General features: G+C 42.8%; 1 protein-coding gene across 8 annotated transcripts in view; it reads left to right on the top strand.

Annotated features, from left to right (window-relative positions):
* Positions 1–16,472, top strand: part of foxp1b (forkhead box P1b) — a 150,481-nt gene that overhangs the window by 58,216 nt on the left and 75,793 nt on the right. For all 8 annotated transcript variants that reach the window (XM_019267268.2, XM_010734949.3, XM_027279262.1 and 5 more), the window contains one exon: positions 10,059–10,228. In XM_019267268.2, the coding sequence (XP_019122813.1) occupies positions 10,070–10,228 (159 nt within the window). In that variant the 5' untranslated portion in view covers positions 10,059–10,069. The remainder of the gene's footprint in view (positions 1–10,058; positions 10,229–16,472) is intronic.

The following is a 16,472-nucleotide window of genomic DNA, read 5'->3' as shown; positions in this document are numbered from 1 at the left end:
TGTGAGTAGAAAGCTCTGCTATACCCTCTCTGACGGTAATGAACTTTGTGAAAGCTCTGTTTACTGGCTTCAAGGTCAGTTTCTGAGAAGGGCAGCAGGTTTTCTTGTAAACATATTTACAGCCAAAGATGTGTAAACACAGTAAATGTATACAGGTGGGGGGATACTGCCATGTTTTCCTTTTTTTTTTTTTTTTTGCTCTTTGTTTTCCTCCTGACCTTTCCCCTGTGACACATGCAGACATTTCTGGAAGCACTTTAAAGTAATATGTGCATCAACAAAAAGCAGAAAAAAAAAAGCCTTAGAAAGCGTAATGATGTGCATACTCTCAGTCTAACGCTGGGAGGGGAGAGGAGGAGAGGAGAGAGGAGAGGAGAGATAGCAAGGCAAACACAGGACTAGTGGGGGTATTAAATATGAATTAATGGAATGTTGCTCAGGCACATCTCTGGGTGTAGTGTAGTGTTGAAAAATAAAATTTATGTTGCCAGCTACTAGCCGTGAAGGTGCATTTGGACTTAGTATCCTTTAATTAGAAGTGAGATATTAGCATTTCATAGGGCTTTATGCTGGGTGAGGGGATCGGCCGGCCACCGCGCCTTCATTAGCGAGCTTCTCTGTGTAATGAGTGCCGTCATTAGCTGATGGAGTGGATTTGCCCTAGCTCTACCTTGAAAGGCACATCTCTTACATACTTGCAAGGAATAAGGCCTTTTAATGGATTTCTTAATGAATAAAATAAGATGCCACTTCTGTAAAATTTGACGAGTGCATTTATGATAATGTACACCACTGCTGCCTTATTTCTTTGTGAAACTAAGAGTAAAAACAGATTGATACTGGTGGAGGAAAGTGGAAAACAAAGACCTGGCGGTATTTAACTGACATTTTGTGAAAATAAGAACACTTTTTATGTTGTGTAATCCGTAATTCTAGATTATATCAAGCGCCACATCAAAAGGTTTTGACTTTCATTCATATGCGCGTGAAATAAGGTGTGTGTGATTTGTGTCAGAGGTTAAAACCTCACCATGTTTATCAGGACAAAAAAGCCGGACAGCTATTGGATAAAGCTAACTGCAAATTATCTGTGTGTGTGTGTGTGTGTGTGTGTGTGTGTGTGTGTGTGCGTGCAGGAGTTTGTGCACAATCAACAACAGTCAAGACAGTCAGCACGGAGGGCTTTTTTTTGCGATATGGAAGTCTCCTTAAGCCTTCGGCTGCGGCTCCATTCTCAGAATCAGGCGTGAAGTGATTAGTATTTTATTGATGAGCTCCTGAAGTGGCAAGTGTGGGAAATTGGATCTTTGATCTCCTGGAGTTTGGGAAATATATCCCGAGTGTGTGGAGCTCTCCAGGTAAAACACCCCCCGTCCTTCCAACATCACTACACACACACACTCATGTACAGAGACAGACAGACGTTAGGGAGGGATATGCCTCCCCTTCTCCAAAACACATATTTGTTTTGGATGTTTTCACTGAGAGTCTACACGGTGATTACAGATGTTCATTAACAAAATTGGGTATTTGTTTTAAACTTTAACCAATCACTTTGATATGCTAATTACAGTGTAATTTAATTTGAGCCCTGTAATGATGATGCTGTTATTATGGACATAAATGATGCAGTTAAGCTGAGAGTAATCTCATTTGCATACTGTACATGCCAGTAAATTAAGCCCTTTCCTGCGTTGCTTCAGCTTTAATTTTCCACTCCTTTTCACACAGCATCCCTCAGCCCCGGTGCCTAATAGCAGGCCAGCTTGTTTGATGTGGAGAGCCGCTTCCTCACATCTAGTCACAATATGTAATGCATAAAGGCTCTCATTATGACTCTAAGTGCTCTTTTTAAGAAGTTGGTATTAATAAGCAGGCAAGCTTTTGGTGCTTTGTAGTGATACACAAAAACAGGTTTGTCCCTCACCGTAATCATCTTCAGAATTCCTTAATCTGCATATGAGAAACGAGAAGTGTCGTGGCTGTGATAACGATGTACCCGGGAATAGTTAAAAAGGCCCTAATCACATTGTATATGTCCTCCTCTATGTGTTGATCAGAGATATCTTCAAAGAGAGCATTGTATTTTCATATTCCTCCTTTGAAAAATGAAATAAAGATGAAGGGCATTTTGGATGTGTTCTTTTAAGATTTCTTTTTCCCCCTTCACCGAAAAAAAACTAATTGAAAAATATTGCCTTGTTGTGTGTTTAGAGCAAATAATTTGCCGTCTTTGCTTTGTACAAATGCTTTTTGATGTCTGTACAAAAGAGCCATGTTTCTGACAGAGGGACACGGCTGGCCTTGATAAAAAGCTCCTGTGTCTTCATTAGAGAAGCAGCACCTCGTGGCGTCTGATTGTCTGATGTTTGCAGTGAGAAGGTAAACATGTTTGTCCTACAGGGGTGTATTTATGCTGATCAAACATGCGACGTGGGCCACGGTGAATGTTAAGGACTTTGGCTCACCACGGGGCTCGACAGCTCTGCGGACAGACAGCCTCACATTGGTCTAAACTTGCCCCTTACATCCGAGTCCGACATCCCCATGCGCTTTGAAGGTGGGTTACGAGGGTGGTTTATGGACTTTAACACTGACAATACAATTGCCCTTCACTGAAAATGCTCCTCCATTTTGGACCATAAAGAATATTATTTTTCTGCCAGCCAATTTTCTCTGTTAGGCTCTAATTGGCTACATAAATCTCGGCCGTTGAGGGTGAGAAATGTTGCCGTGTCACACAGTGTAATCTTCACCCTTATTTACCAATTCATTAAGATTCATTGATGCAGGATCGGTGAGAGGAAATGACAACATAAATCAGGCCTCCAACATAATGACCCTAATCAGTTGGGAATTGCAGAAAATGTCATGATGAACTATGTCCTTGTATTAGTGCCACTGTACATTGTCATTGTGCTGCTTTATGAGTGGGACGCATCCTTCTGACATGGGCTGTATTTAACAAAAAAAAAAAAAAAAAGGAGTTGTTAAAACCTGATTCCATTAAAACGCAGAAATTCATGTAAGGTCTTTTGGTATTTAGCCCCACGCCTTTTATCTTCAATTTAACTGTTTAATGGAAGGCACAAACTCCCTTCCCTTTTTAACCCTCTTGTCCTCTCTCTGGGAAGCTGGGGCTTTTAAAATAATAACATGCTTCTTAGGCTTAAACGACCCCGGTACCGCACGCCTTCAGAAGCAGCAGGAGGGGTCAATGGGTAAAGACGCTCCCGTGCCGGCGACAGTGAATCAGATGCCTAATAGCAAAATGGCTGCTGCGTTACAGATGCCTACGTTGGAAGCAGTAGCCGAGCGCCGACAGTCGTACGGGAGATATTGTTGAAATAAAATAGCGTTTGCCGTTGGATTTCCATGCCATTAATTGTGTGTAAAGGTTAATGATTGTGTCCGCAACTTAATCACTGTGTGAGTAACTCTAAATAAAAGTGGTGGGAGACCCCAACCTGCTGTGGGTTTTGTCTGTGGAGAAACATTTAACAGTTCTAAGAATCATTTAAATAGCAGGGGTTAGGCCAGACCCTACCGTTTCTTCCAGTTATCACGCCTGGTACTGAGAGAGGAATCATAATAAATACATCTACCACACTTGATGACTTACTCAACAGTAATTAGTGGCTTACTTGGAGAGCGCTGGTTTACCACAAGTCTGTCCTGATGGTTTAACAGAACGGCTAAGCTTTTCCCCCCAAAAACTGATTAGGCTATGTGTTGTCAGCTCACAGAGGAAGCGTGCACTCCAGTGAGTTGACGTCTCCCCAAAAGACAGCCGTTCTAATAATATTGTCCTCTCTTTGCGTAGGTACGCGATATTAATTAGACAAGTTCGTTAAGGCTAACCTTGATTTTCCCAGGAAAATGCGCCTGACACATTTCCTCTCCACAAGTCCGCATTCCCATACCCATGGGAACAACCCTTACATGAATTCTGGTAAAAATGATTAAAAATATATGACACACTTTAAGTAATGTTAAAACAATAAGCGCTTTTGCCGTTCCCATAGGATGCTGATAGATTGAAGTTGTGTTTGTCTTTGGCTGTGCATGTTTGACAGGTCTAATTGGTAAGACGAGCTTGATGGGAGCGACGGCTGCTTTTTTTTCCTGCACGTCGAGCCTGTGGTCAGAAAACGAGGCCCCTTGTCTCCTGGTGTCTGTCCTCTCGCTGTAGTGTTAATGGGCATGAGCCACATGTGAGCGAGATTATCAAAGTCAAATGAAGGAGAGTTGCTGAGAAAATGTGTGGCGAACCACTCCTAAAAGAGGCTCCACATCCCAGAATTACTATTCCATTCATGTACAACCAGATTTAAACTCATTAGACTTCTCTATTTACTTAGTCTCTATCGGCCCTAGTTGTACTAAAAATACCATGGCCTGCCTTACTTTGGCACATTCCGTCATTGTCTGTGCACAGCAGGCCTTTACACAGAGGTGTTTCTCGGATGGCTCCATGCAAAGGAGACAAACTGGTTTGTGTATTTTTTGAAATTATGGATCTACTCAGCTTCTCCACTGGAGTCTGCCTTCTAGTACCCCTCTTATTGTTAATTTATCTGAGCTTGTAGCGTGATAATAGGTTGATATTCATATGAATCATCATACTCGCGTAGCGCTCGGATGTCGAGTCCCTTTTCCTCTGCTCGTGGTGTAGTAATAGGTTTGGATCTAGATTTCATGCTTTGAGAATCCTATCACAGTCGTCCCGACGTGTTATAAATACGTGTTTGGCACCTCTGCTCATATTTTATGCCTTCCTTAGTGTTGAATGAAATCAGTAGGGGAGGTGGAGATGGAAAGCTATGGATTCTGGATGTGGAAGCCTCATTGGATGGCTTCAGCTCAGCAGATGGCAAGTTGTTGTATACATGAAAAATTCATGGTCAAGGTGACGTGCAACTTGAAAGTCCTTACACGACATTGCCTGCGTTGTCTTTTGTAATCACTGCTTATTTCTGGACAATGAAGTGTTTGATGTAGCAGATGGACAAACCCGTGATCTGTTGATGTCAAACATGAATCAAGAAGTCAAGGCATCCACTTTGATTTATGATAGATAACATTGTTAGGTGTAATTCCACATAATTCCTCTTTTTGTTGTTGTTTTTTTCACTCCATGCCCTGATGTGTCCGCTCTCCGAGCCCTCAGACATCCTTTGTTATTTCCACAAACCCGGTTACTGAATAATTGAGCGAGGTAAATGTTTAACATGTTTTTACAAGTTCCTCGCTGCGCTGTTGAAGAAGAGCCACTGTTTGTTGGGTCTGGAAGAAACACTTGGTTGCTCTCCTCTGACAATGATGTGTTTCCATAGGAGACCACCATCGCTGGCTGCCCACCCTGCCGTCGCCCCCATCTTGTTCTCATTCACCGCGGCTTGCTAGCAGCTGCAACACACCAGCTTAATGCGTCTTCAAATGTCAGAAGAATTACTTTTTGTTTATCTTGACTTCTGCCTTGCTGTTTATTTTAGCCGAAAGCTGCATTTGCATCGACCTTGATTCCCCAAAGCCCGGCCCCCCCTCCACCCAGCCTCCACCTCCCACTCCTCCCAGAACCTGTTTACACTATGCCTGCCCCGAGTGTCACCTAGGAAATCGGCTGATCATTCCACCTGGTTAATATTAAATGGCTCCTGCAAGGAGATGTGTTTGTTCATAAACACAAACCCCGCTCCCCCTGTTTACTGTAGCCATGGCAGCAATCACTTATTAAACAAACAGCTGCTTTGTTTGCCAGCATGAGTGGTCTGCTTATACCCCGTACAAGGTCTGGGAAGAACTCGGAAAACGCTTCTGTGTCTTGTGTGGTGCAGAGATGTGGTGTTTTGTTTTTTTCTGTGTTTTTTTTTTTTTTTTGCAATGGAGGTATTAGTTGCAGGGGGGTGGGTGCGTGCTCGTACTATATTGTCACAGTAGTCTGGAGATATGCTTTGCTTATCTGTGACTTGGTTGAAGTGGCTGACAAGATTACATGGTTGTTTGGTCTGACTGTGAAGTCTCCTTTGGCAGAATGTCATCCCTGCCGTTAGTTCCTCTCAGCGGAGAGCGGGCCAGAGAAAATGTAGTCAGAGCGGCAAGTGAGTCCAGATTGAGGCTCTTTGATTGAGGTGGTTCTGGTTTTCAGAGGGCCCCTTTTGTGTAGATAATACATGGAAAGGGTGTGGGACTACACTTTGGAAAGGTTATTGGGATTTAGCCCAATTTCTATGTCTGCTGGCTGCTGGATGTTTCCAAGATATATATTCTCGGAGTAGTTTGTTATCAGTGATGAGGCCTGTGATAATGGATTATTTAACATACGGCCTGTGTTTGTCTTCTGACTTTACCAGAGAAGCAGGAGCCAAAATACATCAGAACACAAGACAGACCTTGAGAAACATTCTGTTGCTGCACCTTTGGTACACACCGATGTGTTGTCTAGTCTAGCAACCAAGCTGAACCTAAACAGCTCTAAATTGAACTTCTCCCCGTTGTCTCCTCCTCGGTGTGTCTTTATCTCCCGCCCAAGAAATGTTGTGCTTTTGTTGTGTGCTTGTGTAAACAAGGGCTGTGTGAGAACTTTGGCGAATCGAAGCAGGTGGCCGCCGAGGCTTTACTGTCATGAGCATTAAAGAAAAACAGAACATGAAGAAGGGTCAAAGCACAGCTGCGCCGGGCCGACCCTACCTTGAATCCACTGCTGACTTGTTTGAGCTGTTGAATTCCAGGCAAGCATGACAGGGGGACAGGCATTGGATTTCCTGTGAGGAGAGGGAGGGAGGAGAGGAGGTGGGAGGGCTGATGAGCTCTGGCCGCCGGCTGTTCTTAACCTTCAACCTGTCTGGTCAGGTGGGAGACACATGTGACTCTTGTTTGTACTGTACTGCCCATATTTGAGGAAGGAAAAACAAAACAAAGTGTAAACAAACAGAAACTCTGACCTTTTTTTATTATCCAGCGTCTGTTCCAAACACTTGTTTTGTTTTGCAAGCAACTCCCCCCCTAAAGAACAGACAGGCATCTAATAATCAACAGCACAGCCAGTTCTTTTTGTACAAAAATGCTGTTGCCTTGTTTTGATCTCCTGGAATTTCCATCATTTTGAATCTTTTTTTTTTTTTTTTTTTTTTTTTTTTTTCCAGCTCAGAAAAAAAGCTGACATGCTCCATTAATAATAAGAGAAGAGTTTTTTTTTCTCTCATGTCTCCTTTTGTGTGTTGTTTTATGTTTAAATGTTTGTGTCTGGAGCATGAATACGTTATGTTTTTAACCCCACTAACTACACCCCTTTTAGCAGGACTCCTGACCCATAATTACTGCCGGATTTGTACGTGTCGTATAAATGGAACGGATGGAAAATCTTTTTTTTTTTTTTTTTTTGAGTCATCACGGACAAGGCTATCCCCTGAGCAAAAGTGAAAATAAAAAGATAGATAAACAAACATGGGGCCAAGTCACGTGATCAAGTTGCCCGGGCCCCCAGCTGATGACGGCGTCCCTGCCTCAGTGCTTCCCAGATTAACATTGTTATCAGCACAACTCTCTAATAAGGCTCTTTCCTATCTGCTTGATATTTATGATGGATAATGCCCATTTTCCATTTTCTTTTTTCCTCCAATTTTTTCTCTCATGATATTGCAGCTCTGAATTATTCTGTGGTAAAAATTAATGAGAAAGTAGATTTATGGGTTTCATTTGTTTGTCAATTCGAAAATTAATTGGGTGTTAATTTTAGCCATCCCCTCATCAGTGCCGGTTCCAAGCATGCGCGCATTACTTTGCATTCATTGTAGCCTTTCCCTCCTTTATTGTGGGTCACTAGTTTTGCATACATTAAAATAGCCCCGCGGCTCATTCTCTTGATTACTTTTGGAGATGCCATGTATTTGGAAATTTACGCCTTTCCGTTATAATTATGAAAATTTTGCATGGAATGACAGTGCATGTATAATAGTCATTACTTTCCCCCCTTTTATGTAGCTTTGGAAAAAAAAAAGAAAAGAAAGCAGGCCCCTCTTTTTTTTCTGCATGTGGAAAAATGTCTTTTATTTGAAAAATAAGTGGGGGCGAATAACGTCAGCCCATGGTTTATTTCAAATGGCATTTAATTTCGCCCGAGAATGTGTGTTTCTAATTGGTGTCTCAGAAGGGGAGTTGGTGCAAGCAAGGGCCTGTAGATGGAGTTGTGGCTGGCTGCATCCCATCCCACAGTATTCCTCTTGCTCACTCCTTGTTTAGAAAATCCCATTATGGATGGAGGCCGTGCCAGACTGGAGGGGTGAGCCGGGTCAACATCTGTCTGAAGGGAGAGGGGGGCCGGCTCTAGCCCTAGCCCAGAGAATAGGCCCTGTAGGCCGGGTCCAAGCTGCTCAGACAGGCCCCTGAGTGTGGGGGCGTTGTGACACACAACTGAACCGGCACAGGCCACAGTGTCAGATGACTCACTCGGATATGCTTCTTGCAAGGAGGGCTTCTACAGGAGAGGAGATGTAAACCATAGTGAAGTTTTGATTTCTTTCTTTTTTCTTTTTTTTTTTTGCTCTGGTACTGTTTTAGCTCACCGTAGCCCACAACTGCTACTGATGACACTGAGCTGGGAAACTGCTCGTGAGAACCACCATTTAAAAGAGCAGTGCTCCTTCTAGTAGTGCTGTTTATTTTTTAATAATGCCGTTTCTAGATTATGATCTCACCTACGCTCTGTAAATATTCTTATATGACAAGTTGTCAACTTCAATTTCCTATCTGTCAGCCTGAGTGTGTGTCCCCATGGTGTCTGGGTGTGTGTCTGCATCTTGTTTAGATCTGGATCTCTGGAGACACTGGGCCTGTGTAGTTGAGCACATATTAATTCACATTGGCCCTCCTATTACACGCCTTAAATGCAACACCATAAATCTGCATTTAGTTCCATTTCCACCTTCTTTCATGATGAGGCCCAGTGTTTTAAAGGCATTTATTCTGCTTCATATAAATAATTAATCAGCCAAGTTAATTCGCTTCTGCCTGACTTGGTCAGCTTCATTAACCGCCCTAGAATTGGGAGGCTAGACGCGTTGCGCCACCGAGGCCTGCGACCAACGCACAATAGCTGTAAATCATTCCACTGATTTGAAGAATACAGGCACAGATATGCACCAGTGTCACTGGCACTCATCCCCAGAGAGGTAGGGGAGGGTGGGCTGGCATGTCTGTCTGGGTTTTGTATATCCAAAAGCAGAACAGTGGATGTAAGCAAATAGCTGTGTATTCACATTTAACACTGATTGCTGCTGTCGTATCTTAACATGAAGCAAAAAGATCTCGCAATCACTGCCACTATTTGTATGTGTCCTTTTAAGTTACATGAAGTTATGAAAGACAACATTTTTTCCAGCAACTCAAAGGGCTTTATTTATATTCAGACCTGTATTTTGGTGTTAATTGAGCACCCTTGAAGGATTTGACTGTTTTCATTTGGCCTCAGATTGGATGTTTCTCATGGAGATCCTTTGGCAGGCCTCACACAGTCGCCCTGTTTCCCATTAAAAAGCCATTCTGCCGTGGTTCTTCTGGGAGCCATGCAAGTAAATATATCCATTTCCATAGAAAGTGTTTTGTTTTGGAGGTCCAGTGTTTTCTTGGGCTCCTCTGCTCTCACTCAACTCAGGTTGGGTTCCTCTCCGATCTGCGCCGGACCCGGACCCCTTCACCGCACCCCTGCGGACCCCTTCACCGCCCCATAATGGAGAACACAAACAAAACCCAAGTCCCTCTCACTCTTCTTCCAGCCCAGTATGGACTTGTCATAGGATCCGCACCGGAAAAGACAAAACAAAGGAGCAGTTGATTATTCTATGAGAGCGTGTGTGTTTGCCTCATTGCATATGCTACAAGCAAACAAACAAGACACAGGGAAGCACAAACCAACAGGGAAACCTGCAATAAAAGTGAAATTGTGTGGGAAGGATATGACAGATGTTTATAGTTTGGCCCAGAGTTAAAATGCGACCTCATTTCTGTGTGTTTTAACAGCTGTTTCTGTCCCTGTTTTCTCTCTTTTCCGCGTCTCTCAGGTTTTTAAGTCATGATGCAAGAATCTGGGACGGAGGCGACGAGCAACGGACCAGCCAATCAAAATGGAGGAGCCAGCGTGGAGGGTGGGTCCAGGGAGGTGCGACCCAAAAGCGCCACGCCGTCGGTGGAGGTGACTGCGACTGACCTCCTGCATCTCCAGCAGCACCAGGTAGACCAGTCCCCCTTTCTCACCTGCCTTCACTTCATGGAGGCTTGTCAAGAGCAGGCCCAACCCCCCTCTCAAAGTGCCACTTAATATTTAATTACTCCTCAAAGTACATCTAGTATATAAACACATTATTATTATTATTTATGTATATTGAGGCCCTTTTTGAATATTTAAAGAAGGGGAAGTGCTCTCTCTGTGTGATTGTGTTTGGTTGTGAGTGTGTTTATCACATGCGGCATCTGCATTTCAGTGAAATATTTATCGCGATGTCCTGACATATTTTAAGTATGTAGGTGCCACAGGATTGTGTAGACAGTTAGGAAACCATGACATCCAATAGGATGACAGTATTGTCCCCTGGCTCGTTGTAAACACACCTCACACTCACAACTAATGCCACACTCCGCCACGTTCGCCAATGAGGTGCGGAGATGCACGCCCGGCCTTATCGTCGACGGAGCCCTGAAACATTTTCACCGTCTTTAGACTTGAGGCAAACAGACAAGCTCTTTCTGTTGGTGTCAGCGTTATGTGTGGCACACGACAGCGCGTTTAAGGAAACAACACTGAAAAGATCAGTGTGTCTTCTGCTATCTCGGTCTATCCGACAGGACGACTTGGGTTGTTGTCAGGAGCCGTTTGGTGATGATGCACAGGCTCCGAGCCGCCGTCTGTTGTCACAGCACATCCATCAGTGTTTGCACAGGGAGGGCAACAACGCTGCAGTATGGAACGGGGAGGACGTGGCACTGTAACAAATAGAGCTGAGCAATAATTCAGCATTATCATTGAGCATCTTTCAGCAGAAGCATCATGGCATTATGATGATAGGATATTATAACACAGTGATACACAGTCATGTTGTCATTTCTCATGTTGGCAACACAAAGTATGAAACATTTTTACATGTAACATTTTGAAAAGACATTGCTCGACATTTCACTTGATGGAATATGGAGGTAGATGCAGGGATAGTCAGTTGTACACATGTGATCATGGAAGAAATCTTTATTTCAAGTGTGTGCACTCGACTTATACATCTTACTTAAGTAGAAAAATGACCTCACAATTGTGTTCTGTTCTGTTTTGCACTATACAGCACAAGCCAGATGTGATATTTTTAATGATGTCGATTGGTGTGAGTCTGTTAATCGCATTTTCCATGATATTAAGTGGGATAGTATTTCAATAAACACCAGGGCAGAAGTGTAAGCTGATCAGTAAGTAGAAAGGGTGTGTCGGCGTGCGTCCTGCTCCTCAGTCTCAGTGTTAGGCCTTTAGGCTTTACCAGATCTGCTCCTCATCCCCACTCCCCCAACTCCAGACCCCGAGTCCCAGACCCCACCTCCCAGCCATCTTTTTTCCAGCTCAAAATGAGCATGTCGTCAGTGAGAAAATCACAGCCATACTGAATTCATTACTGCAGTAGTCACACAAAACCATGGATAAAATTTCAATAACTGCAGGCCACAGTTGAGTAAACAGTTGCACTGAAACTTAATTCCTGTTGACTTTTCCTTCATTCTTTGCCAGGGGCACATTCTGATTCGCTCTGCAAAGACAACAGGGTTACAACTTTGATGAATTGACGTGAGGGGGGAGAGAAAGAGAGACAGACAGACAGAGATAGAGAGAGAGAGAGAGAGAGAGAGAGAGAGAGAGAGAGAGAGAGGTGTCATGGATGTGCACTTGACACCAAGAAGGGATGGAAATAAAGCCTCCCTGCTAGAATAGAGCTCTCCGTCCAAGCATGGTCCCTGTTTTCTAGTCATCCGGAAAGAACTATTACTCTCCAGGATCTGCCCTGACATTTAAAGGAAGGAAAAACGAGCAACTCCCTCCTCCCCAATTCAATGTATTACAGTCGCATTTTCTGCCCTCTGCTTTCTGCACGGTAAATAGCAAGCACTCTATGCCTTTTGAACAAATCCAGTGGTTAATTTCTCTAGCCTGTGGTCGGAGTTGAAACAGAGGGAGGCGTATTAATTGTTGTGTGTGATAAATGGCACATGCATGGGGACGAAGGACGAGATGTCTCACTCTCAGCTCCTGACACTGGGCTTTGATAGGCTACTTACCAGGGTAGTGTTACTGGGAAGGCAGGCAGGCAGTCTTTTTATTCTCCCATTAGACTAACCCAGGATTTTCACTCATGCACCATGAACCATGTTAATTGTCCCCAGGGCATTACGATCTTCGCTCAATTACTTGATAACTTTTTACTTTTGTGGCATTTCACAGTCTTTCTTTTAAGTTTTATTTGCAGCTTGCACTAATACGCCTCAAACTGACACACTGAGGGGTTTTTCTTCTTCTTCTTTCTTTCTTTTTTTTTCATTCTTTGTTCTCCACAACATCCAAGATGCTATTACCCCTTTAGGTGATGCAAAAATCAATCTAAAATTTTCTCCGACTCAAAGTGCAAATGTCTGAGAGTCCCCTGAGTGAGCTCAAACAACAAACCTGGCAGTGGCATATCATTTATTCTTATTAGGGAACATAACTATGAAAGACAGTCCTCATTAATAAAGATAGGGGATGAAATAATTGTAATCTGTTTGATCATCTTGATTCTGACAGGGGAATTCATCTTGTGGACTAGTCAGATTTGGGGGAAGTGGACCATAAGCTTGATTTAAGCATCTCTATTAGAAAGTCAAATACGGTTTGTTAAGAAGTAAGGATGAAAAGAAGGCGCTGTCTCTCTCTCTTTTTTTTCTTTCTGTGAAGATTTATCAGATTTTACTTTTTGAGGAACTCGAAGCGTGCCTGTGTACGGTTAGAGGTTTGAGGGTGCTTACAAACTGTTTGTTGTGCGTCTTGTAGCTTTTTCAGGATGCGCTCTGTTGTTTGTAGTTGCCTATGTATAATATATGAGTATCTACTTTTTGTTAAGAAAATGAATATATATTTTTTTTCACAACGTGTGTGTTTGCCCCAGAACATGAGCGTGTTTATTTTCTCTGTGTTTTTGTTTGCGTTGCAGAAGTTGTGGTTTTATCGTTATCCTCATGAGGAAGTGAAGATACTGTAGGAGAGAGAAAAAAAACAACACAACACAATAGTATGAAGGAGGAGTGTTTTGCAATAACCTGTTTTGTGATTTAAATGATTTTGCAACAGGAAGTTGTGTTGCGTGGCTGTAGTAGTCTAATAAACACACAGTGACACAGTCATACTGTTAGCTTTGGAGGTTCTGTCTTCAGGACATTTACTGTAACTCCCCACCCAAATTTCCTGCAATATATGGTCAATTTCAGTGAAGCCTTTATAACATCACACATGTTTAACCATGTAAGTGATTTCTTCACTTGAAATTTGGTTCAACTGATACAACTGTAGAGCATTAAATATTCATATCCTGTCTTTTAGAAGAGCCCTTTTTAATCAAGTTAGAGCGATTTCTAAAATATCAGCCTGTCTCTTCCTCTCAGTGATACTGTACAAATACATCCCAACAATATCTCAAAAGAAAAAAACATAACAGGGATGAATAATTACTTTTCTTTTCTTGCATATGCATCTGTCCAGTCTAGCTTTGTAAAAACAAGTGCCTTTAAAGCTTTGTTACATATGGCAAGATAAGGCAGATCAATTATTTTTCTTCTTCTTTTTCTGTGCCTGTGCAGTTGAGGTGTCCATCCTGTCGCGTGTGCAGAAAGGAGAGAGTGACACGCATAACAGTGGCCACAGAAAGAGCTGAGCGGGCACAGGTTTCCTGTTTGCATAATGCAAGGCTTACACGGTCCCTTGTGGAGGCTAGAGAAGGTGGAAATGCATGTCTTAGCCACCGTCACCGAGCCCTGTTCTGCCGAGTTTCAGGTGGTGGTGGGGGGGGGGGGGTGGGGGGGGGTGCTAAGATGATAAGCCGCCACTGTCACCGCGCACTTAGACAGGTAGCAACTCAGACACACACACACAAATATACAGTACATATAAACACATGCATGCTCAGACAGAATAGATGCCCAAAGGCCAAGCCTGCCAGTGCAGGTCCTGCTGGTTTATGGCGTCCAGTCCACATTATGGGCTAATGGTCAGACTGAGAGAGTTAACAGCATCAGGTCAGAGACGAGGTCAGGGAGCATTTGCTGCCTCAGATCTCTACTAATCGACATGTACTCTGCCGCAGAGCTGAGGGCGAGAGGGAGAGAGTGCTACGGCTGGATTGAAATATGGTGTTTCACAAGAAGAACGCGGCCTTATCGCCGCACTTCTGAATTGAAACCCCGCCAGTATCTCCGTATTTGCTCCCCTGCAGAATTATATATCTGTGCGGCGCAGTGCTGAATATTTGACATGTGTGATAAAGGCTTCTTTGCCCACAGTGCTTTTTGACCAATAGCTGTGGTGCATTATTCTCCTGAATGTGCGCTTCCTTCCTGAGCCGTGTCATCTCGCTCGTGCACACGCACGTGTGCATCCACGCACTGAAAGAATGTGAGTCCACGCCGTGCACACTCCTTCATCTCTAGGAGCTCTCAGGTATCTTCATGTATGCTGTTCATATTGTCACAGGAGGCCAAGCAGAGGCTCCAACTTATTGGAAAATCTGGCAGAGAGGATAACATCAGTGTTATGACACTGCATATTGCTTTAAATTGCTTTATTGGTAAAATGATAGTGCTCGTCCAATTTGAATAATTTTATGGAATCCCTCACAGAACAGTTTAATTATGTTATCACACAACTGGCAACATCTGTCTTTATACCACAGCACATGACAGTTTTATTACAGGCTGAATTTCTTTGCTGGTTCTGGCAATTGATGTGTGATCTGATTAATAATCACACAGATGGAGGTGAAAATTGAACAGTGATGCGCTGCTATGTCGAAAAAAGGGGGAAATAATTATTAAAGGGGAAAAAAAACACGCAGCCTGTGTCTGAGAAAATATCAGGGCTGTATTTTACTCAGGCTTAAGCTTCTCTCACTTGAATCATATTGCTTTCTTAAACACAGTTGCATGCATTTTTTTTCTATCAGCAGAAAAATCTGTTTAGTCTAGGTGCAACTTTTCAAATCCTTTTGTCACTCAGGTTTTGTTAGTGATGTTTTTGGGAGGTAAACCACCCAGCACCTCTTCCTTTGTCTTATGGATGCCTTCCAAGACAGCCAGCCCATGAACTCATCCATTTTGTTGAGTCTACCTCCAGCCGCCGCTCCCCAACTGGGAAGAGATGAAGCACAGGTTGCATGTGTGCCGAAGCCATAGTTTAAAATAGTTGACTGTTGCTCGGGTCGACATCCTGTTTACACACCCTGCTTATGTGGGCAGCGGGAGGGGGGGGGGATCACAGGAGTTGTTTGACATTGTGGTAATCAGAATGGACACACACATACTCGAACACACACACACACTGAATCTTAGTTTCCGTCTCTTTTCAGCACAAAAAAAGAAAAGAAAGGGAAGGTGTTAACATGCATTTGACTGATTATTAGACCTTCTACACTAACATGAGAGTCATTACCTGGTGTTGTTGTTATTATATTATTATTATTATTATTATTATATTATTATTATTATTATTATTATTATTTATATTATTATTAGTCCTATTAACATTTCCCTTTATTTACTAAAAATGTGAAGATGTTTACTCCACAGTTTTAGAGATGCACTCGCCGGCCTCGTGATGAACTGTTTAATAAAAAAGTATTTTTCTTCCTTGTCAAAAGCCGGCACCTTTTATTAATAATAATAACCTGGGAAGATTTGGGAGTGTTAAGCTAGTCGTGGCTAATGTAGCAAGCACAGTGACTTGACTCGAGATAATTTAGCAGTACTCCTCAAGACATATTTTGATGTGTAAGATGAGTGAAGTTTCCCCTAAATTTATAGAACATACAAAGACGATCAAAGATGATCTTTAATGAATCACTCCACAGGTTTTGCTGAATTACAGGAATTGATACTGTAGGTTGTTCAAAGCCCATACTTAAGAAATCCCCATTAATTATTAAAAAACAAAGACCAGAACCAAAAACAAAGTAAAACCTGGATTAGAAAACCTGTTTACTGTTTCTGGTTTAAGAAGATTACAGCTAAATCGAGATAAGGTATATACTAGATAGTGAATACAGATAAGCAGTTCAGGTGAATATAGACTCGCCTCCACACTTGCACTTTCGCTGTTAGTAAAAATCTCCGTCCGCACTGAAACACCAAAACAGTAAGGAAACTCTTACATCTCTTTCTCTGTCTTGGTTTTTGGTTGCTAGCAACAAAAGAATAGTGAGGAA

The sequence above is a fragment of the Larimichthys crocea genome, chromosome I (assembly GCF_000972845.2).
Source record: "Larimichthys crocea isolate SSNF chromosome I, L_crocea_2.0, whole genome shotgun sequence".
NCBI lineage: Eukaryota > Metazoa > Chordata > Actinopteri > Sciaenidae > Larimichthys > Larimichthys crocea.
Note: the sequence above shows the minus strand (reverse complement) of the source record. Positions and strands in the feature narration are given on the sequence as shown.